Consider the following 23167-nt stretch of genomic DNA (forward strand, 5'->3'; position numbering starts at 1 on the left):
GAAGGGCTCTTCCAGCCTGGTTAATTCTGTTCTACTCTACATGCAGACACTGTTTTGCCATGGTTTAGTTGTTTAGGTGGGTTGGATTGGTTGATGGGTTGGACACAATGATCTTGAAGGTCTCTTCCAACCTGGTTTGGTTTATTCTAATAAAGGTTTATTTTAACATGCTGCTCTACAGTTTTAGCCTGCCTGCTGAATGTGATGAATGACAAACTGAAAAGCAGAACTCCTCCTCAGAAGGAGTATAGGGACTTGCTAGGGTTTTAAGCAGTAGTATCAGTCATGTACAGGGCATCCTTGACCACAGGAGACAACACTGAAGCGATTGGTTTCCTTCCTTTCTGTCATTCCCATTCCTCTGGAAGCTACAGTTGTCTTTAAAACTGTCCTTTTGTCTCCTCTGTGTCCTCATCCTCTGTGAGCTGTGTTGGATGTATATATATTCTTTTTTTTCTTATTCTCTTTGCCTTCAAATCAGTTCTACCAGATGTAAAGTCTGATTTCCTTTTGTGACCCATGTTGATTGCTTATGGTTTGTGTTCAGACCATGGATGCTCTGCTCATGTCCTGTGTCTGAGCTCTTAGTGGACAGTGTCACAAGTCAATGCTTTCTACTGCTATCCTTCACAATACTCAGCCTCCAAAACTGATCTAAGCTGTGTCCCAGCAGCACCAAACACCAAGGCAGTCTTGCTCTATATTCTGGTGACCACAAGTTCATTTAACACAGGGCAAGTTGGGCAGTAGGCTAAGGCCAGATGTTATGCTTTACTGAGCTCTACTTCTTTCATCTGGAAACAGGTTGTTGAGATTTGAGTTAATGCAGCTTCAGAGTCAGTGCTGGGGCTGGGAAGCAGGTGTCTGCAGAGAAATGTTTCACAAGTACAAGATGATGTGGTTAAATGAGGATGAGCAGCTGCAGCACATGTTCTGCCACTGTCTGCTCCTGAGCAAACAGCCTGCAGTCAGTTGTAGGCCTACCTCAGCTGCATCTTGTACTTTGCTGGCAGAGTTATTAGCCTTTTCCCTCCTAAAAGAACTTGCCTTGATCCATTTGTAAAGAGACTGTATGGAAAAAATCCGAGCATCCATTTATTTGTCAGATTACTGTGACAGCCAGAGATGTCAGAACTCAGCCTCCACAGCTGCACAACACATAATGCTTCTCATTGCTGAAAGGGATATTTCCTGTGAAGAGTGCATGTCTTGAAGGGAGCCAGTCTGGGGGGATGTTAGCACTTCCTATGCTATAAATAGACCAGATGAGTGTCCCTTTCAGTCTCAGAGGAACAGATTTCTCATTTCTTGAGGGAAGTAACAGTATCTCTGGCAGGATTCTCAGGGAGCTTTATGCTTGCTGACAATGTCCCCTCACACTGGAGATTTGACTTGCTCCTTAATGAACATGCATGCTTGTTGCAGCACATAGACATTTAGAGAGCTATTAATAGCTTCAAAGGCATGATACTGCAGCTAAGGTCAGAGAAGTCCTTGCTGCTGCTTTAGATTGCTAGATTGGCAGAAAAGGAAAGTGAAAAACAAGGTGGCAGACCATAGGTTGGATGCTAAATGGACAATCAGGTTTACAAGGAGGGCTACTCCCAGTTTATTGATAGATTACCTTTTGTGTTGGAAGAAAGGATGGCTCAGCAGATGGGATTCCTTGGGGACAAAGGTCTAGAGGTGACCTCTCAAGAGTTGCATGCTGATCCCTCATTGTGCAGCTTGTGCACACTACCTCCTCCATGTTTCTGAGCCCTGTGGCTGTTACTGTCAGGCAGAAGCTAGGACAGGAAGTTCAGGTAGTGCTGGCTCAGTTACTCACTTTTACCAGCTTAAAAAAACCAACCAAACAAAAGCTTTTGTGTTCAGCATTTTCACCATCTGATTGCATGAGCTGAGCAGCTGCACGTGTCAGTGAAAATGGCAGAGCTGGGGATTCGGTGGTTGCTGGGCTTGAATGAAAATGCTTCCTGCTGTTATCTTTAATTACTGGGAAAAAAGAAATTCCAGCCCCTTATCTTACTCAGATTTAGAGGTGAAACCACAGAGGAAGCAGGCAACTAATGAATGTGCCTCCAGTGTGCATGAAGGTTTGAGAACTTGGCCAGCAACAACACACAGAAGGTTTTGGGGAAAGACCATCCCACAGCTTGAAATGTCAAGTACTGTATGCTGAGAGAAGTCCCTTCTCTGTGGCATGTGCTATGTGTGCCACAGAGTGCCTGATCACACAGCACCTGTTGAGCCATGTGTTTGTTTTGCATGTTAGTTAATAGCTGGGATCAGAAAGAGGACAAACAAGTGGATGCTGTGAGAGAATTCAACTGTTCTTGGAGCATCCAAAAGAACAAGCTGACATTTTGGGGCTGATACTATTAATGCTTTTAGTATTACAGAGAGTTAGAGACCATGTGAGAAGAGATGGGTAACTGCAGAACAAGAAGCAGGGAAAGGAAACTATACCAGTGTGACTCTAGAAGGTAGCAGAGAGCTGGGCTTCAGGGACATTGCTAGTTAATTATGCCTGGCATCTCAAGCATTTTGTTTTCTTCCAGTTCTTAATTGCTCAGCTGCAGAAAATGCATCTGTTACGTTGATGAAAGTGTAGATGAAAGCAAAAGGCACTGGGAAAAGTCTCTGCACTCTGATTTATTGGTTCCCAAATATTGTTCCATAGAAAAATAATAGTCTGGAAGGTAGATCTAAGTGATCTGCAGCCAGTCTATGGAGCAGTGCTGCACAGTAGACCATGTAGTATTTTATTACAAAGATGTAAAGGGTTTTGAGGAGGGAAGGCAGTCTGCTGAGTTAGAGGTAGTTAGACCCCTAGCCCTCATGGCTGCACTCTAACCCTAAGCCTGAGCCTAAGGCTAAGCCTAACCCCTAGCCCCTCACAGTAATGACCCTAATGTGACTACCTCTAGCCCTAGCCTAGAAGCAGTGTGAAGCCAGAGGAAAGCTGAACTAGTTGGAGGAGACCAGGCAGGTTGAGCAGTCCCCTTAGGTCAATGAGGAGAGGTTGCTGTTCACAGAATCACAGAATGTTAAGGGCTCAAAGGGACCTCAAAAGTTCATCTAGTCCAACCCCCATGCCAGAGCAGGATCATCTAGAGTAGGTCACACAGGAAGTTCATGTATCCTGGAGCAAATGTGCTAAATCACTTGGTGTTTCTGCTGCAACAGGAATTCCTGGCCCACAGTTCTCTCTTTATAAATCTCTGGTTTGTTCTTTATTATTCTCACTGCTTGCAAAAAGTACTTCTCTCTACAAGGGCATATAGGCCTGTGATCTATTCTCCTGGGAAGATGCATTTCCCCCTCACTGACAGACCACAGTCATTTTCCATCCATTTTGCATTTTCTCTTTTCTCTCTCCTTCATCAGTCACCTACAATTTCTTCCATTCCATTTATTTACTACTGATTTTTCCACTAGATGGAGTCTCCTTCGCTGGAGACAGGCAAAGCCTGCCTGGGTGCATTCCTGTCTGACCTGCTCTAGGTGGCCCTGCTCTGGCAGGGGGGGTGGACTGGATGATCTTTCAAGGTCCCTTCCAAACCCCTAATGTTCTCTGTGTGTGTGTAGGCGAGATGAGTGTTTGGGCAGTGGGCTTTAGCAGCACCACCCAGGCATGGGTGCAAAACAGTGAGGAGGGAGAGAATGAATCACTGCACTCAAATGCTTCGTGTTTTGTTTTAATCATTCCCCATCCCACCGCTGCATTTCAACTAACAGATTCCTGTCTCTGACCTACATACTTCAACTGTTTGTTAAAGCTCTGCCACAGACTATCATAATCACTAACAACTGCTTGGGTTTAAAGGTAATTGTGTTTATTTTCTGGTTCATGCTTCAGGAAAAATTAAAACTTGATGCTGAGAGGGAAAAACTAGAGAGGCTTCAGGAGCTTTACTCCGAGCAGAAGACGCAGCTTGATAATTGCCCTGAGTCCATGAGGGAACAATTACAGCAGCAGCTGAAGAGGGTCAGTAGCAAGTTTTGAGATTGCACTCACTTCTTTTTTTTCCCTGTTGATTTTCTTCTTTCTTTCTTTTCTTTCTTTTAACATACTCTGTTTCAAGTATCCAGTGCTTGAAAGTATTTGCAGCTTGTAATTGTGAAGAGCCACAACAGCATGCCTGTGGAGTGCTTGTAACAGATAATGTGCACAGTGGCAGACAGGCAGAGCAGAAAGCATTTTGTGTTGAATGTCTTCAAAGCTTTGGGCTACCTGCCTGTAGCATGTTAGGCCTGCTGGGCAGTGTGGAAGCTGTTGTGATATTTAGAATGGAACAGTATTAACCAGGTTGGAAAAGACCTTTGAGATTGACTCCAACATATCATCCAACACCATCTGATCAACTAACCCATGGCACCAAGCACCCCATCCAGTCTCTTCCTAAACACCTCCACTGATGGTGACTCCACCACCTCCCTGGGCAGCACATTCCAGTGGCCAATCTTGCTTTCTGTGAACTTCTTCCTAACCTCCAGCCTAAACCTTCCCTGGCACAGCTTGAGACTGTGTCCTCTTGTTCTGGTGCTGGTTGCCTGGGAGAAGAGACCAACCCCCACCTGGCTGCAACCTCCCTTCAGGTAGTTGTAGAGAGCAATGAGGTCTCCCCTGAGCTCCTCTTCTCCAGGCTAAGCAACCCCAGCTCCCTCAGCCTCTCCTCCCAGGGCTGTGCTCCAGACCCCTCCCCAGCTTTGCTGCCCCTCTCTGGATGCTTTATAGGAAGTACTCTTTAGATTGTGAGTTACTTGCAGAATTTTGGTTTTTCAAAGAGGACAGAAAGTGCAGCTTTGGCCATAACAACATTAGATTCTTCTGTACTAACTGAGAAGTGTGCTGAGACACTTAAGTATTTTTGGTAAGTTACCTCTTTTTGTTTAAATATATAATACACATTAAAAGGAAGGGAAGCCTCTTCTATGAATCCCAAACTTTAAGGTATTAACCCATGAGAAGCTGCAGTCCTGTTCCTGTGGGATGCTGCTAAATCCCTTCTCACTGCTGACCACTAAGAGGCTCTGAGGAATCTGTTTGGTTCTGGGTTTTAAATTCTTTACATTTTTTCCAAGTTGTCTGAACAGCGATTTTGGATGCCAGAGTAGGACAAAACTTGACAAGTAGAGGTGCAGTGAAGTGTCAGGTTAGTCCCATTGTATATTATTCCAGGCCAGCTGTATTGACAGTGAGCTGCAGCTGCTGTGGAGCAGAAGCTGTTGCTGAGTCAACATGCAGTAGATCTCATGTGGTTATCAAATAGAGCAGCAGCTATGAAAACACTCTTAAGTGTCCTACCCCTAACAGAGGAAGCATCTTCTTCACCCAAAATAAGCCTGGTACAGGATTAAATACCTGAGTCTGCAGCAGTGGTGCTGCTTTACTGCCAGCACAGAAGGTTTGAAGGTGGTGAATTCAGTAACTTCTTTATTTGTGCCCAGGGGAGCAGGCAGCCAGAGTCATTGTGGCAGCTGCTGCAGGGTGGGTCTGGGGATTGGGTTGGACATGGCAGTGAACAGCTGGCACAATGCTTCCTGCTGTCTGCAGTGAGTAAACCCTCTCCCTTTGGGCAAGAAGGACATTTCATTGGAGACTTCTGGAACCTGAGGGCTTGCAGAAGGCACTGAGAGAAAGCACTGGTCTTGCTGATGGCTTCTTTGAAGTTAATTAGCACACTCCATCCTTCAGTGTTAGTATGAAATCACCATGTGTGTCTGGGTTTATAGAGATAAGAGTAAATGAATAGGTGCCTGGCTTCCTGCAGAGATCTGAAGAGACCCTGCTCCATGCTAGGACTTTACCTTTCTCTTCAGATAACATTGTCCACCTTTTTACAGGTGAGACAGGCCCATGGGAAGATTGTCTGTTGGTTGTTTATTAGCAGATTGTGAGTGACAGTATTTTGATGTCTCTTGGTTTTAGTCAAAGAGAGGGAGTGCACTTGGTGTAATAAAATACACTTTCAGTAAAAAGGAAGGAGTACTAGGTTCAGGAAGCCATCACCTACAGCAAGGACAGTTCTCCTCCTACAGATGCTACACTGCTGAGTAGGATCCTTGTGAAAGTTATGGAGGTTCCCTAATGCACCTCACAAAGAATATGTTTTGTGAGCTCAGCTGGCTACCACTTGCCTTTGTCTGAAGTCTGTTCTTCTGCCTCATTAGCAATTAATTTGGTACAAAATAGCCTGAATTTGTTGACTTTCAGGGCCCAGGTGAAGCCCTTCTCTTTGTATTGAGTGATGAAGGTGGCTGGTTTGATTGAAGCATTTCTGTGCTGTAGGTAACTGCTTGTAACTTTTAGCCCAAGCCTTTGCTTTTGATCTCTTCACTATTTCCTACAAGTGAAGGGCACATCTTTGGACAAGAATGGGAAGATATTGCTATTTCATATAGTAACTTGGATTCTTCAGTTTCTAAACCCTGTGTCTTTCCCTGGTGCATGGAAAGCTGTGTTGGAGTGCCTTTATAGAGATCCATCTGCTTACCTCTGTCACTAACCTTTGCCTTTGGGTGAAATAAGAAAGGGAGTAAGGTTCTGTTACTGTCAAATGAGAAATTGCTTACAGGAGATAGATGTTTCTGGTGCTGTAAGTTATGTACAATGTGCCTGTTTTAGTGAGCTTGAGTGTTTAATGTTAAAAGCAGCCTTTTCTATAGAGTTCTGGAACTTGTAAGTAGGAATTTGTGTTATGAATACACAGATGTGGCAGGAGAGAGATGAGTGTTCAGTTCTTATGCTGAAAAGCACCCTAAGTTTTATCTCACCATCCCTAAGCAGAAGGCAGGTGTGTCTTCATTTCTTAGGTCTTTTCTGCAGCATTCATTCAGACACTTTTGCCTGACAGAACCTGGCTTGGCCCTGGCCCAGGGCAATCCAGAAAAGTAGACTGATACCTTTTTTCTGCAGCAATGCACCTACTGGCCAGGCTGGAAGACTAGGTCCTTAGGTCTTAAAAGCATTGAGCTCTGGTGTCAGTGACAGTATGATTACTTCCTTTGTTTGTTTGTTTTGCTTAGGATGCTGATCTTTTGGACATAGAAAGCAAACACTTTGAAGATTTGGAATTTCAGCAACTTGAACATGAGAGCAGGCTAGATGAAGAGAAGGAAAATCTGACACAGCAGCTCCTGCGTGAAGTAGCTGAGTATCAGCGCAGCATTGTCAGTAGAAAGGTAAAAGCACTCATGCTCCAGTTGTTTGTTCTTCACTGCTGAGCAAAAAGGAGATTAAAGGGATCTACAAACTTGTGGTGCTTTGGCCCTGGCTGGGGCCCACCAAAGCTGCTCTACCACTCCCCATCTTACATGGACAGGTGAGAGGGGAAAGTATAACAAAAGCTGGTAATAAGATAGAAGCAATTCAATAATAATGATGAGCACGAGCAAAAGACCACACGTGGAAGAAAAGGCAGAGAGAGATGTTATGCTCTGCTTCCCATCATCAGGCAGGTGGTTGGTGACTCCCAGGAAGCAGGGCTCTATGTGTAGTGTTTTTTCTGGAGGACAGACACCATCCCACACACACACTTCTTTCTTTCACTTGGTTCTTTTATCTGAGCTGATGTCATAAGGTACAGAACACCCCTTTGACTAGTTTGGGTCATTTGGCTGGCTGTGTCTCCTCCCAAGATCTTGCCCACCCCTCAGTGTACTCTTGGGGTGGGGAACTGTTGGAAAAGGGCAGCCTGGGTGCTGTGTTCAGCAGCAGCCAAACCGCTGCTGTGTTATCAACACCCAGCTACAGCACTGCAAAACACAGCACTAGAGAGATGCTCTGAGGAGAACTGACTCCAGTGCAGCCACACCAAATACAAACCTGCAAAGCTTTCATAGAATCAGTAAGGTTGGAAAAGACCTCAGAGATCATCAAGTCCAACCTCTCACCCAACACCTCATGACACCTAAACCATGGCAACAAGTGCCACGTCCTGTCTCCAGGGACAGGGACTCCACCACCTCCCTGGGCAGCATATTCCAATGGTCAATTACTCTTTCTGGGAAGAACTTTCTCCTCACCTCCAGCCTAAACTTCCCCTGGCACAGCATGAGACTGTGTCCTCTTGTTCTGCTGCTGGTTGCCTGGGAGAAGAGACCAACCCTTTCCTCCTTGAAAAAGCTTTTGAAGCAGAGTGGCCTTGTAATACCCCACAGAGATGAAATCAGACACTTCTCCAAGGGGAAGTGAATCAATAAAATTCTAATGCTCTGTTTGTATATTTGCATATGAAAATTAACCCCTTTTATTTGCTACAAAAAGTGCCAAAGCATTGTGTTTTCTCCTTTAAGAAGGGAGGTTTGTACTCTTTGGGCAAAACTACAGTTAGTATCATAGTATCAGTCAGGGTTGGAAGGAACCACAAGGATCACCTAGTTCCAAGCCCCCTGCCATGGGCAGGGACACCCCACAATACATCAGGCTGGCCAGAGCCTCAGCCAGCCTGGGCTTAAACACCTCCAGGTTTTTCTGCTCATGATTAATGCTGCTGTGAAATGGTTTTATTAAAATAATAATAGAATAACAAACTAAGGAAATATCTTAAAGCTCAGTTTCATCCATCCTATTTCTAACCAATTGCAGGGCAGTTTTTTAGAGACTGGGAGTTGCTCTAAACCAGCTCTGTCCAGTGCATGGATGTTAGTCACCATATTCTCAAAGAATATTTGGTTTCACCTCTTGAATAAACTGTCTCCTCACTGTTCAAATCTTGTTTAATTACCCCTTTCAGCAGAGCTGTCTTGTAAAAGCTTCTTTTCCTCCTGCTTCACTCATGTAAATGAGTGAACTCTCCTGAGCAGGGTCTTAGCTGCAGGCTGTGCTTTGAAAAATAACAGAGGTAAATGGTGATTATCTGCTTCTTCTGCCAGGAAAAGATTTCTGCTCTCAAAAAGCAAGCCAATCATATTGTCCAACAAGCACAAAGAGAACAAGATCATTTTGTGAAAGAGAAAAACAACTTAATAATGATGCTGCAAAGAGTAAGTATCTGTTGTCCATCAAATACTTTTACCTTGTTGTGGAACAGCATTTCAATAGAAGAGCTCAGAGCACAAGAAAAACATCCTTTCTGCAGAAGGTAGCAAATGGGTGATAATGTGACAAAGAGTACTTGTGTCCAGTAACCTTTCAAAAGGTTTCTCTTTTCTTTTTAGCAATTAATCAGCAGGTTTCCTGAGAGAGTCATATGATAATGGAAAGGGTTTCAGTGGTGCCCCAGCTTCAGAGGGCTCAACCCCAGGCACCCACCCAGGTGCCAGAGCCTGTGCAATCTCGTGTTGATGCTGGAACTGCGAGCAGAGCTCAGGTTTGGGGCTTGTAACAGCCCACACCACGCTGCCAGACAAGCTCCTGAACATCAGCTAACACCTGGTTGACAAGAAGCTGGCATGGAGCCTTTATGTCTATTTTAGGTTTTACTTCTAATATTAGGAGAAATTATGGATAGGGTATTAAGCAGAATCAGTATTCTTAAAATGCTGAAACAAGGCCCCTTGGGTTTGACTGTGGTCATTAAATAAAGTCCTTCACTGTCTTTTCATTCAGTTCCTCAGTTTTTTGTTGAGTTTTGCAGTTGAAGCTCTGCTGTGCAGTTTCCAGCCTCCTATCCCAGCGTGTTTCTTTCTATGGTTAAGAAAATAACTAGCCTTTGTTTGCACTGCATGGCTCTTGGTGGTTCACAGAAAATATCTGCTTTTAACAGGAAAAAGAGAATCTTTGTAATCTGGAAAAGAAATATTCCATGCTTTCTGGAGGAAAGGGATTTCCTGTCAGCCCCAACAGTCTAAAAGAGGTAAAGAGATTCACAGCTTTTGACTTTACCCTGAGTAATTTTTCATAACTCCTCTTACAAAAGCACTTCAGTGTTCAGTGAAGGTCTAGTCATACTCATTTCTTCTGAGATGTGGGGAAATTACTTTGTAAAGCTATTCCATGGACTTCTCCAAATGCATGGATGAGCAAAAATACCTTCTCTGGACATTTTCCCTGGTGTGAGTGGTATCACCTTAATCTCTTGCTCTGGGAAAATGGTGGGGTAAATGTGTGTGTGTGTCTAATTTTCTCACAATAGACAATTCAGCCTCATTGAAGGGAAGAAGAATAAGGGCCAGGAATAACTCTATTCAAGTACAAAGACAGTTCAGTCATATTTTTGCTCTGTAGATTTCACCATTGCCTCCCCTGCCTCTGTGCCAAGGCTCTGCAGTAAAGCATGACAAGAACACGTTTTGATCTTTTTAAAAGCCATTGCTGTGGTTGTAAGATGCCTGTTCAGATATTTATCTAACTGCTTTGAATAGTTAAAGGCATCAAATATTTCTTTGCTGGCAAAAGCTGGGTGAATTTGGGTAATGCACAAAGAGACCCAGAGTTTACTTGCAGCTGTCAAGACTTCATAGCTTTGAGAGTAGCCCTTTAAGCCTCAAGGTCTATGAGCAAGGTCAGTGTCACCTAAGCCACAGCCCCTTGCACAGATTCACTCAGCACGTAGGATATTAGCATTTACTCAGGTTTATTTTCTTGGTTTGACTCCATGAGTCTGCAAATTGCAGATAAACAGAGAGTTACAAATGGAGTAGTGGAAAGTCTAGCATTTAGAACATGCTGACAGGGATCTACGGCTGCTCCCTTAACTTCTGCTTAAGAGGTCTGACTGGAATTGTCAGATCTACTTGTGTCGAAGCCCTGAACAAGGTCTGCCACATCTAATGATGCAGTTGTCACTGTGGGGAGTTGGGCTCTTGAAGTCTAAAGCAACAACGTGTCCTTTCAGTACCTGGGAGATGTGATCTTACTTATTTGGCCTTCAAGAACCTGGGTGGACCCCAGCACATGCCATTGAGGGTTGAGCATTTCTCCTCAGTGCAAGCCATGTTGCAGATGCTTAGACTTTCAGTGTCCTAGGTTGTGTTCTGACCTGGACATCTGACCTCCCACAAGGACATCTGGCAAGTGGAAGCTTCATTCTTTTAATTTGGAGATGTATCTGTTCATTCATCAACAGACAGTGGGCTCTGTCTCTGGTTTGCATTTTCCTGCCTACATGAAGGTTTGTCTAACCACTATGCAAGAACATTAAATGTGCCTGACCTCTTTTTATTGGAATGGATTATCCAGCAGTGTTGTTCTGTTCACTTCAGTGAAGTCAGCTAGAACTTACTCCAAGGCAAATGAGAGGAATCACTATGGGGTTTCTCTTTCATACTCAATGTCCCCATAGGCTCTGTCCTATAAAAGAAATTGTTTTCCTTGACAGATGTTATATTTGCCTCAGTCTGGTTTAACTTTTCTCTGTTTTGGCACCTTGAAAAGTCAGGCACCAAATGGCACAGAGGCTTAAGCAAGTTGCCTGCACGCAGAAGTTAATTTCACCACGCAGTCCAAAGTTTCCCAGCCCCTCCTCAGCAAAGCACACACTTTAACTCTCTGCCATCCATCCTGCAGCTTATGCCCTGCATGCACAGCAATAGAAAGTAACATGACCTCCTGTAAAGATGCAGGATGCTTATCACAGAATCACCAAGGTTGGAAGAGACCTCAAAGATATCCCAGCACCTAAGTAAGTGAGGCAGATCAATGCTGTTTAAAAGTCCAGCACTGACAAAATGAAAGTGACTTGGATGCCTGATCTGCACTCAGGTTTTTAATCTGCTGTAACAGGGGTCTGAGCTAATGCACAGCACAGGCATTTATTGTTTGCTTGATTTTAAGTGCACAGTGAATCCTCATTGGAGTTTTGAATCTGAATGATTTCACAGAAGGGTGAAAGTGCTGTTATCCCCTACAAAAATGAATGTAATACTGCATTCACAGGCTTGCCCAGTTTTGGTTACCAATGTACTGCTACTGCAAGATGGTCAGGCAAGTTTCATGTTAGTTCACACCCAACTGTATTTTACACTAATATGGCCACAAGTTTTGAGAGGGCAACTTCATTATATAACCCAACCTCCTTCTCACTTAATCAGATATCAAAGTTAAGATTTACCTCCCATTTCTAGAGTGCTGTGGTTACAGCATGAAACTTCATTTTCAAGAGCTGTGTATCTGCTTGAAATAACTGTTAATAACTACAGTGGAAAATATGCTAATGGGTAGGAGGCTGGTGGGGATTTTTTCACCTTGCCTTCTATGATCATTGCTAAATTTATGCCTTTTTAAACAGAAGAAATGCTACAGCAGTCTGTGGCTTCTCTTACTGAGTTGCTGAAGTATACATACTGGCATGTCAGTGTGCTGATGGAGTAACTGAAATATAACCCCTTCAACAGCACCTCAGTGTACAAACAGCTTATCATCTTGATATTAAAAAATAAGACCACTTCTAAGTCATTTTTATAACATAGCTTCAACATTGATTTATTCTCCCTTTTGCACAGCCTTGTTTTCTGTGGATAAGAAGTCAGGGCATTTGTCTTTGTAGCCTGGCACCCTGTACAGCATGGATTAGAATCCATGTGTTATCTTTTTAAACAACATTTGCTCAGGTAATACCAAAACACGTGCAACAATTGTGTTCTGTAGTCTGCCATTCTATCTCAAAGCTCCCTGCACAGGTCTTCTCTGCAGGCAAAAGTACACAGATGTCTGTGTCCTCCTCAGCCTGCTGCCTCAGGTTTGTTTATTTGGCATTTATTAATGGAATGGCTGTGGAGCTCACACTGACAGTGTCTTACAGGAGTCTCCTGGTAACACCTAGAAGTTAGAGGCAGCTTCCAGACAATGCAGGTGGAAGGTGTTGTGTCAGCATAATTTACAGAGAAGCAATGGCTTGTCCTGATGTAAATTCTTCCCAGTTCTGGAAGTGATTTGGTTTACTCAAAATAGCTCATTGGTTAGGCCAAAAACCAAATCAGGGTAAGGGTTATTTTTTAAGCATTTAAACAAAGGTTTATTTATTAGAAAAAAGAAAAGATGGATGAATAAGATTTGCTCTTCCTCCCCCTCCCAATCTGCTTTCCCAAGAAAGAGCTACATAACTTCTAAAGGGTTTTTACAGTTCAGTAAAGTCTTTTGGTCACTTAATGCACATTTGCTTTTTGAGTACACAAATGGGTTTGGTTTTTTTTTTTTGGCATTAAATGAAGAACAATTTTCAGAGTCCAAGTACTCAACATTTGAAAAGCTCAATAATTTTGTTGATGAAGTTATTTCAATTATAACAAAGGTTTGGCTGTATCCCTCTCAACTAACTTTCATCATACTGGAGACATTAATACTCTTGCACGCCTTTTGGCTTTTGCTTCTTGTAACTTCTCAATTCCTCCTTTTAGGGCTATGTCAGTGTAAGTGAAATTAGTGAGCTGTATGGCAATTCCACGAGTATATCCCCTTCCACTCAGCCCCCCACAGATGCTGAAGCAGGTGCCACTGAGCCTTCCACGGCTGTGCTGACGAGCCAGCCACAAAATACAGAGGTTTGTTGCAGAGACATTTCCCTTTGTTTGCATTTCTTTCATAGCTGCCTTTTTGTTTTCTTTTAATTATTATTATTGTATTTTATTTTCCTTTTTGATAATGCAAGTTGTAACAAATTTGACCCTAAGGCAAACTGCCCTCTGGCAGCTGCCAAGTCAGGTAACACTTTCATAGTAAAGGACTGCTCCAGTTCTTTGATGCAGTCTTTGATGGTGTAGATAGGACTTTGAAGTCCGACAAACCCGAATGCTTGTGACTCAAACAGCAGTAAGTGGCAGTTTGTGAAACACTATAATGTAACTGCACCTTTGGTAAATGATCTGTGGACAAGCTTAATGATTAGCTTAACAATTAGATTACTCTCTCAGTGGTGCTTAGGTGTTCATTCGGTATGTGATTTTGTTTAGTTTGTTTGGGGGGGTTTGTTGTGGTTTGGGTTGTGGGTTTTTTTTCCTGTGAGGTGATAGAAGCATGTGTTGACTATTTGTGGGAGGTGGATAGCTTCTCTTTATCTTAGCTATTCCACAGAGTCTGTCCAGTCTCTGTCTTCTAGCTTACACTCTCCTTTCATCATTCCTTGTGATGTTTCTGCTTTTGTGATGGCCAGAAGCAAATTTTTAGTAAGCCCCTTTTTAAAGGAATGGAATAACCTGACAAAAGTAAAGCCACCAGCCTTGGTGCTGCAGCAAGGCAGCAGCAGGTTTAGAATTTGGTACTTCTGTGCTGCTTCTGGTGGCTCAGTATGCCTGGAGAGGTACAACACATCTCCCTTCCTGCTAAATCCTACCCCAACCACAGTGCTAAAAGTGCAGCTTGTATGTGCCGTGTCTTTGAGCAATTCCACAAAGAAAACTCTGTGTGTAATTTCTCTTTTTTCTACAAAGCTAAGATCACCTCTCTGTTCTGGATTTGTGTTTCCTCACTCTCTTTCTCCTCGCTCTATTGCTCAACTTCCATCAGTCCATTGGCCTGAGGTCATGGCAACTCATGTAGATCCTATTCCTTTATCTGATACACCTCCACCTCTGCCAGCTAAGAAACACCGCAGGCAACAACAGGTAACAGATTCAAAGCTGATAACTTGGGATTGTTTTGTCTGCTTTTGTTGTGGTGGTCATGAAGTTGATGTACCTGTCAAGTTTTTGTAGTAGCATGATCGATGATGGGTTGATAACACATGCACAGTTTTGCTTTCAAAAAGCACTGCTCATTTAAAAATGAACTGAATGCATTATAGAATGTTACAGAACAAAATTTCTCCTTTATGTAAACAGCCCAGAGGCAAATACTAATATTGAGGAGCCACTGTAACTTTCAGAAGACATGCAACAGCAAAGTGCATGTGGCTGCACTTGAAATCCTTCATTAGCTTTCCATATGCAATTGAACAACGCCTCACAAAAACTGTATTGGTTTTAGGCCACCAGTTCATTGGGATAACACGTAAATGAATGTTTCCTTTGTAATTGGATTCCACCCCTCAGACTTGAGGGATCTAGGGAAAAAGAAATAGGTACAGGCACATGCACAAAATGTGCCCATGAGGTGCTTCCTTTGTCAGCATCATTTTAATGTTTGTAGAAACCCTAGGAAGGCGCTCTGCGGTTTACATTTCTTTCCTTCCAATGAAGTTCCCAGGCTATCACCTTTAGTATGTTCCATAGAGAGCATGACTGAGCAAGTAGGTCACTTCCTTTTGCCAAAGCTGTAACAAATGACATTTGAAGCATTTCAGAAACCTGGAAGAGCGGAAGAAGCAGCACAGGGAGTGCATGTACATGAGTGACACTTTGCCTCGCAAGAAGACGACGCCGTCCGTGTCACCGCACTTCAACAGTGCTACGCTGGGACGCAGTGTTGCATCGAAAGTAGGTGGCTGCGTGCTCTTAGCAGCTTTCCAGTGTCTCTGTTAGAGGTCAAGCGCTGTCAGTATTATATAACCCCCCAAATTCTCATCTGAAATGGACTTTGAAAGAATTTCATGTTGATTAACATGTAGGAATATATCTATATATGTGGCTCAGTTGGGAGCGTGTAAGACTCTTAATGGGAAGGTTGTGAGTTCAAGCCTGCAGTGGGCAGTAGTGTCCTCCCTACTCTAGTCATGAGGTCTGTGGTGACAGGTTGGACTTGATCTTTGAGGTCTCTTCCAACCTTAGTGATACTGAGTACTGGATAGGAATACATGGAGCCTTCTATGCTTCCAGTCTTCACCTCTGGAAATGCCCTGCTGTGGTACATTAATGCATGATTACTAGCTCACAAATTGTATTTTGAAGCCGGTGTAAACTGATTCTAGACTCAGAGCAGGCTGTTTTCCTTCCTACCTAACGGGTGTTCAGGAGGAGACTTGACAGGGTGCTTGGTTGCATGGTTTAGTTGGTTGGGTGGCGTTGGATGATAGGTTGGACACAATGATCTTGAAGGTCTCTTCCAACCTGGTTTATTCTGTTCTATTCTAAGGCCTCTAATGGTAAAGATAAGGTTATGTATAAAGTGAAAATGCTCTTTATCTGTGGTGTGGTAAATAACAACAGCAGGAAGGTGGAGATACTACTCTGAAAATGTTTTTGCCTGAAGTGGAGACTGTGCATGACTGAAATACCCGTGGCTGATTGATGTGACATGACATTGATACCCATGACAAAGCAAGTTGTTTTACCATTAGTTGCTGACTCACAGAACTCTCATGTGTTTTCATCACATATTTGCACAATTTCCTGCAGGGACATTTACCATTAGGACAGAGCAACAGCTGTGGCAGCGTGCTTCCTCACTGCCTGGCAACCATGGCCAAAGAGTCAGAGTCCAGAAGGATGCACAAAGGTAAGACATTTTCATTTCATTAATTTTTACTTACAGACATGAATGAAATATCTGAGGGGTGGGTGTCAAGTGGAGGGGGCCAATCTCTTTTGAGTGGTACACAATAATGAGACAAGAAACAACAGGTACAAGCTTGAACATAGAAGATTTCCCCTCAACGTGAGGAGAAGCTTCTTTACAGTGAGGGTGATGGAGCACTGGAGCAGGCTGCCCAGGGAGGTTGTGGAGTTCTTTTCTGGACATGTTCAAAACCCATCTGGATGAATTCCTGTGTGGACTACACTAGGTGATCCCTCTTTGACAGGGGACCTGATGATCTCTGGAGGTCCCTTCCAACCTGTGATACTTAAAGTCAGTGTTCAATTTTTCAGGAGATGAGTCTGCAAGTGGAGTTGCTATAATCAGCAGGACTGTGAAAAGAAGTTTACTGCTTGGTGAAAAAAAAAACAACCAAGCTCTAAATGTAATTTTCAGGTATCACCAAAGTAAGATGTTAAGATTAAGACAGGTGTGGCACATGTAGCTTTGAAGCATGTGGTGGGCAAATTGAAAAGTGAATTGGAAAACACACATAAGGTGAAGTGGGTAATTCATGTGGTTGATTTTGAGACTGTATCACACTGCCTGGGAGATGTATATCTCCATATATATATTGACAAATTCCCCAGACAGAGATACCTTTGAGACTTTGGAACTGTGGTGTTTTAAGTGGTCTTAACTATTTCACCTACTTAGCAAGGAAGGAGTGGTTCTGCTGTGGATGGATAGGTGCATTTTTGTAGCAGGGACATGGCAATTCTGGATCCAGAAGAAAGTTATGTCTTTCAAACACAGTCTTGTAGGCTATGGGATTCTGTGTCTGTTGTTTGCTGGCTTAATTTCTGCTTGAGTGACATGCATTGTTCCTGAGTGTCCCATCTTCAAATGGAGTTGTTCCTCAGTGCCATCTGTCACTCTCTTTTCTTTCTGGCACGTGCATCACTGTTATCAGTAGAAGTGCAAGAGGTCTCTTTGTAGAATTGTATTAAACCTAAGCTGAGATAGGATCCATCCACTTGTTATTGGACTTGTCAGAGCTAGCAGCTGTTTAGGGTCAAAGAGGCTGACTGGGGTCAGCCATTTGCACCACTATGATTCAATACAGAGCAAGCTTGCTGAAAAAGGATCATGACTTGTGGCATCCACTTGATAGAGCTGATCCACTTGTGATTTTGTTGGGCCTGAGCTTTAGTGGTGCAGCAGGCATTGCACAAACCTACCATGTTGTCTCTGACAGCTGGATGCATTTCAGTAATTCACTCATGGTCTAAAACAAATCTTCTCTAGTCAGCATTCTCTTCTTTTTCTTATTTCACTTCAAGAAGATAAACATAAAAGTCTGGGATGAAAACTTCAGCTAAAAATCAAGTCAGGAAATGAAGAACAGCCGTTTGAGTTTGAAAATGAATTTCAATCTCTTTTTTGTGTGTGCTTGTGCAGGAACAATCAATGGTAATGAATAAATCTTAGTCTAGATTCAGTAGGAGATATTTCCATGGGTTTTTAATCACTAAATAGCCTTTATTCCAGGATTACCAAAATTGTGTTTAGACAGTCATATGAGTTCAAGAATTACTCTTAAAAGAAACAGCATGAGTTAAGAGCCACTTACAAAACATCTCAGAGGACACATCTTTGATGCAAGTCATTAGTGGAAAAAGCTATTTCTTAGCAGCCATTCATTAATTGTTTTTGAAGGACTGACTTTATGAATTCACCTTCTGTCTGTGTGCCTTGGTGAGCAAACTACATTTGCAGAGAACAAAGTGGTATAATCTAGAGACAATCAGATCCTGGGCTGCATCAGGAGAAGTGTGGCCAGCATGTCAAGGGAGGTGATTCTCCCCCTCTGCTCAGCCCTGGTGAGACCCCACCTGGAGTACTGCATCCAGTTCTGGAGCCCCTATGGCAAGAGGGATCTGGAGGTGCTGGAAGGTGTCCAGAGAAGGGCCAGGAGGATGAGCAGAGGACTGGAGCACCTCTCCTGTGAGGACAGACTGAAGGAGTTGGGGCTGTTCAGTCTGGAGAAGAGAATGCTCCCAGGTGACCTAATTGTGACCTTCCAGGATCTGAAGGGGGCTACAGGAAGGCTGGGGAGGGATTGCTCAGGATCTCAGGGACTGATAGGACTAGGGGGAATGGAATGAAGCTGGAGGTGGGGAGATTCAGGCTGGATGTGAGGAGGAAGTTCTTCCCCATGAGAGTGGTGAAGCCCTGGAATGGGTTGTCCAGGGAGGTGGTCGAGGCCCTGTCCCTGGAGGTGTTTAAGCCCAGGCTGGATGAGGCTCTGGCCAGGCTGATCTAGTGTGGGGTGTCCCTGCCCATGGCAGGGGGGTTGGAACTAGCTGATCCTTGTGGTCCCTTCCAACCCTGACTGATACTATGATACTATGACTTTGCACAGGAGAGAGCGTGGTCCCAGGAAGCTCCCATGGGTTGCTGGGTGGACAGGACAGGCAGGACCAAGGAGGAAGGGTTGGCCAATTCAGTCCCATTGTCTGCAGGGTGGACTCCAGAATGGAAGAGGAAATGGTTAGCCAGGAGTTAAGGTGGAAGACCAGACAGCACTGGGAAGAAAACTGCACAGAGAAGTTAGGTTGCCAGGAAGGTTACCTGTATTCTTTCCTAGCTCTACAGGAAAGCAGTGCACCGCTTGTGTATGTGTACAAACAAGTTACAAGACTTTTTAAAGCACTTTGCCCTTTTCTTTCCCCTTCTCTCTTTCTTATTGACCACAGGAAAAGCCAGAAAAGGTATGAAAGCATCCCTTGACCTGGCTGTGTCTGTCATTGTTGTGCTTTGGCAGAAGTACTGATTGCTTCAGCGCTGTCAAGAGCTCAAAGTCTTGAAAAACTAATCTGTAATGGTTAAGTAATGACAGCAATTCAAAAATGCCTTTTTTTTCCTGCTGTCAAAGAACCTGCCACAGCAGAACTCCTGACGAATGCTAACATCTGCAGAGCTGCAGCTTTATGCAGGCTTAATTTTTTTTGCTTCTCTGTTCATAGCCACACAAGTAGAGCAGAAAATCTTGAAGTCTTTGCAGATCTGTGGGTGACAATGTAGGCAGACTTGGGCTTCCTGCCTTGGCATGTTTCCATACAAAAAATGTATTTTGACATGTTAATATCCATCTTTAGAAAAAAGAAAGGGGGAAAAAAAAGAACAGGAATGAAGGAAGATGTACTCTGATCTTTTTTATTAGGAGATATTAAGGGGGTTTAACATACTTGATAGTGCCACTTTCAATAACAGCTCTCACATGTAGCTCTGACCTTACCATAGTTCTGTGGGGGGTTTGTGATTCTGTCTATTCTAACTTCTTAGGATTTTATACATATATATATGAGTGTGTGTGCACATATATAATATGTAGATGTATGTATATACATTTAAATGCTATGGCTTTATGGGTATTTGCAGTAGTTTGGCTAGCAGTATGGCTGTTAGCAGCATCGAGTTTACTGTGTCACTACAGAGAATCTGAGCCCCTGAAACAGGAAACATTTTAGCTTTTGTTCCATCTTAGGGTTGGCTGATAGAAGTGTTTGGCCAGTGGGAAGCTTAACTAAGTGCTGGATCATACAAGGAGTCTAATGTTTTACAATACACATTCTGTGGATAGGTGCTCGAGCAGTTAAAAATTGTGCAGGCAGATTGTGCCTGCCTGGTGTGCAAGTGGGGCTTTTGTGGAGGGGGGTTGGTTGTGAGGCTTCTCTGATCTGGAGCTTTGTGCTCTGTGTGGCTGCTGACATGAGAACATCAGCTTATGCTGTGCCTCTGTGGATGTGTCTCATTTTGCAACCTAACAACGGTGCATTTCTGGCAGTGTTTAGTTATGTTTGCATGATTGCATAACTTTGATAAACATTTTACTTCAAAACTGGTTCTGTATCTTCATGGAAAGTTGGCTTGCCTTCAGGAAAGCATTTGTAAAGCTGCTGTGTTTTACTAGGCCTTTGGGAAGGGTTTATTTTTCAGTGAGATGTAAGGCATGAAATTGATATTCCTGAGCTGGCAAGGTTTTGCAAGAGCCTCAATACAAAAACATGCATCTGAATAAAGCTATTTCAGTAATTTTTCCCTCTTTCTTTCTTTTCATAATGAATCATTTGTAACCATTTCACAGGAGCAATTAGTCATTCCAAAGGTAATTGCTTCTCTGCAATAACAGCAGCGTTTGACACAATAGTGGGGGCAAAACCAAACTGCACGTGTGACTCAGTAACATCCCTGTGGTGTGATGCTGTTCTCTGTGACTGCTGAGGTCTACTTGTGTTCCTTTTGTCATTTTACTAACTGGTGCAAATGAACTTCCATGGAAATTTACTGTTCCTTCAAATGTCAAGTAAAGCCCTGTTAGTTGATTAACAACTAACTCTAATTATCTGTGGAAAAACTTTTGCGTGGTACAGAGGGAAGCGACAGGGAAAGAGGAAGCTATCTGCCTTGGAAATGTTTGTAGGCCATTATTTTCTTAATGGTATGCTTTAATTATTCAGCTTTAGTCACGCTTCTCAGATACCTTTTGGAGACCTTTACAGCCTTTCCAAGGTAGAACTGGAGCTGTTAGCTCCCTGAACTGGAACTCTGCTCACTCTGGGATGCTAACAAATACCAGAGAATAACCTTGTATGTGCAGATAGGGAATGAGGATGAGACAGGAAAATATTCCAGCTCTAAGCATGTTTTCCTAACATCAGTGTCTTCATGGTGGCTAGCAGAAATCTTTATCTGGACCTTGTGGCATTTGTACATTTGTCTGCATTCTTCTTCTGTCTATCTTAAATACATGGAATGTCAGTGACTATCTTCCTGTACCTTCATGCAGTCCAACAGTCTTTCCTGATCTCCAGCTCTGCCCCTAGCTCAAATTTTGTATCAGGAGCATGCAGAGAGTATTCTCAATTTGGCTGAGTGTCAGAACTGTGATCAAGCCTCTTGTGATAAAACTGGGATCAAGAATTCTTGCATTGATTGAAGGAAAAGATATGAGTAGTGCAGCTGCATTTGTAAACCCCACAGATGGGAGGGGATGGTGAAATAACTTCAGCAGGTGAACCAACAGCTGCCCTTATATTCTCCTTGTCATCAGGCAAGCTCAACAAACTCTCTGCAAGCCTCTGTAAATACTTCTGCATTGTTTAAGGGAGATGCAGCCAAACAAAGCTTCCTGTGTTCAAGAGGGGGGATGGCTTTTGAGAAAGGATGATTTTGTGGAAAAATAACAGCACAAAGAACTTCAGTGTGCATGAATCTTCTCTTTCTTTGCAGTCAATGATCTATAGGGATCTGCTTCAGTCGAGTAGGGTGATCTGTAGTTTCAAAACCCCAGGGAAGTACCTCTGCACTAGTAACTGTGATGGCAGGCAGGCTGTATTGTTTTAGCTGAATCTAAAAGCCCAGTTTGGAGTTACCATAAGGCAAAGTTCCCCAAACAGACAAAACACAGTCACCATCCAGTTAAATCAACCAAACAAGTGCTCAAGACGACGGCCAGAACTTTCTGGATCCCTGGATTTAACTGCATTACTTTCCAGATTAGGTCTAATGTTAATGAACATTTCATTTATTCAGATTAAATGCTGATAATGCACATATATGAATGAATATTGAATAGTCAGCCATACTAATCTGCATGTACTTGTGACTGTCAGTTAAACCGGATGTTTACAGCTTTTATTTCAGCTGCGATTCACTTGTGAAATTAACCCTGATTGTGTAGTACCTGGCTCACAGTGCAGCTAAGTCTGAGGTGACATTCAGAATGCTTGTGCTGCTAACACATTGTGTAAAATCAATGTTTCTTCTGACTCTGTAGGGTATAACCACCAGCGTGTCTGTGAAAACCAAAGGCAGAAGTCTCCCGAGTTCTACAGCAGGACAGCGTCTGAGTCGAACGTGTATTTGAACAGCTTCCATTACCCAGATCGTAGCTACAAGGACCATGCCTTTGATACATTAAGCTTGGATAGTTCTGACAGCATGGAGACAAGCATATCAGCTTGCTCACCTGATAACATTTCCAGGTAAGTCATCTTTCTTTCTGGTGTTTTAATGCTTATGGAGTTATAATGGAAAAGAGTATGTGCACATGTTGATGCTGTGGTAGTGCTGCTGCCTGGTTCAGAAAGCAAGATTGTTGGGCAGGAATGGTATTTGGTGTTTGTATAGCACTTAATAATCAGGTTTAACTATTACCTCACTGTTTATTTAGGGATGGAAAATTATAATATGGAGAGGCTGAGTGGTAATGTTGAAGGCCACAGAGAAATCAGTGTCAGTTCCAAACTGAAATGATGACAGTGCTGATGCTCTTTTCTGAGTGGGTCGTACCTGGAGCTTCCTTCCCTGGTCACTACAGGGAAGGAATTTCCTGTGATAGGACATCTCTCAGAGACATCTGCTGGTGATGAAGCTTCAAGTTCAGTGTGTTCCCTTGCTGGCCCTTACGCTGAAGCACCTGGGGCTCACCTGGCATTCTTTTTAGCCCTCCTCTTCTTCTGGGTCAGTAAAAGTGAAAAGATGGCACTTAGGGGTTAGAGCTTTCAGCTGCTTTTCTTATCCACAGACACTGTCAACTTAAACACCACTCCTCAGGGAAAAAGAACATCAATGATCTGTGTTAAGTGTCTGAGCTTCAGAACTGTGTGCCATTTTCTTTTGACAGTCTAGTTTCAATGATAGCTAGCTCTTTCATTTCTGCTCCTAGCCCCAGCCTGGCTGTCTCACCAGCCTAAGTGGAGGATGATTAATTAAGTACTGTGTTGTCACAGGATTAAGAATCCTTTGTGAACACAAGGACAGCTTGTTTGGACAGCATGTTGTGTTTTATACAGCATCTGTTTCCTTTAGCAGAGTATCAGCCCACTG

The 23167-nt window shown here is 43.3% G+C and overlaps 1 protein-coding gene across 6 annotated transcripts in view; it reads left to right on the top strand.

Moving 5' to 3' along the window:
* Positions 1–23167, top strand: part of PHLDB2 (pleckstrin homology like domain family B member 2) — a 61944-nt gene that overhangs the window by 29750 nt on the left and 9027 nt on the right. The window contains exons 7-15 of one of the 6 annotated variants that reach the window (XM_068163091.1): positions 3863–3991; positions 7033–7188; positions 8881–8991; positions 9714–9803; positions 13285–13428; positions 14314–14487; positions 15157–15297; positions 16156–16255; positions 22116–22323. In XM_068163091.1, the coding sequence (XP_068019192.1) occupies positions 3863–3991; positions 7033–7188; positions 8881–8991; positions 9714–9803; positions 13285–13428; positions 14314–14487; positions 15157–15297; positions 16156–16255; positions 22116–22323 (1253 nt within the window). The remainder of the gene's footprint in view (positions 1–3862; positions 3992–7032; positions 7189–8880; positions 8992–9713; positions 9804–13284; positions 13429–14313; positions 14488–15156; positions 15298–16155; positions 16256–22115; positions 22324–23167) is intronic. The other 5 variants (XM_068163093.1, XM_068163092.1, XM_068163094.1 and 2 more) reach the window with 5 other exon arrangements.

The sequence above is a fragment of the Melanerpes formicivorus genome, unplaced genomic scaffold (genome assembly GCF_026170545.1).
Source record: "Melanerpes formicivorus ecotype bairdi unplaced genomic scaffold, bMelFor1.0.p_v2 SCAF_70, whole genome shotgun sequence".
NCBI lineage: Eukaryota > Metazoa > Chordata > Aves > Piciformes > Picidae > Melanerpes > Melanerpes formicivorus.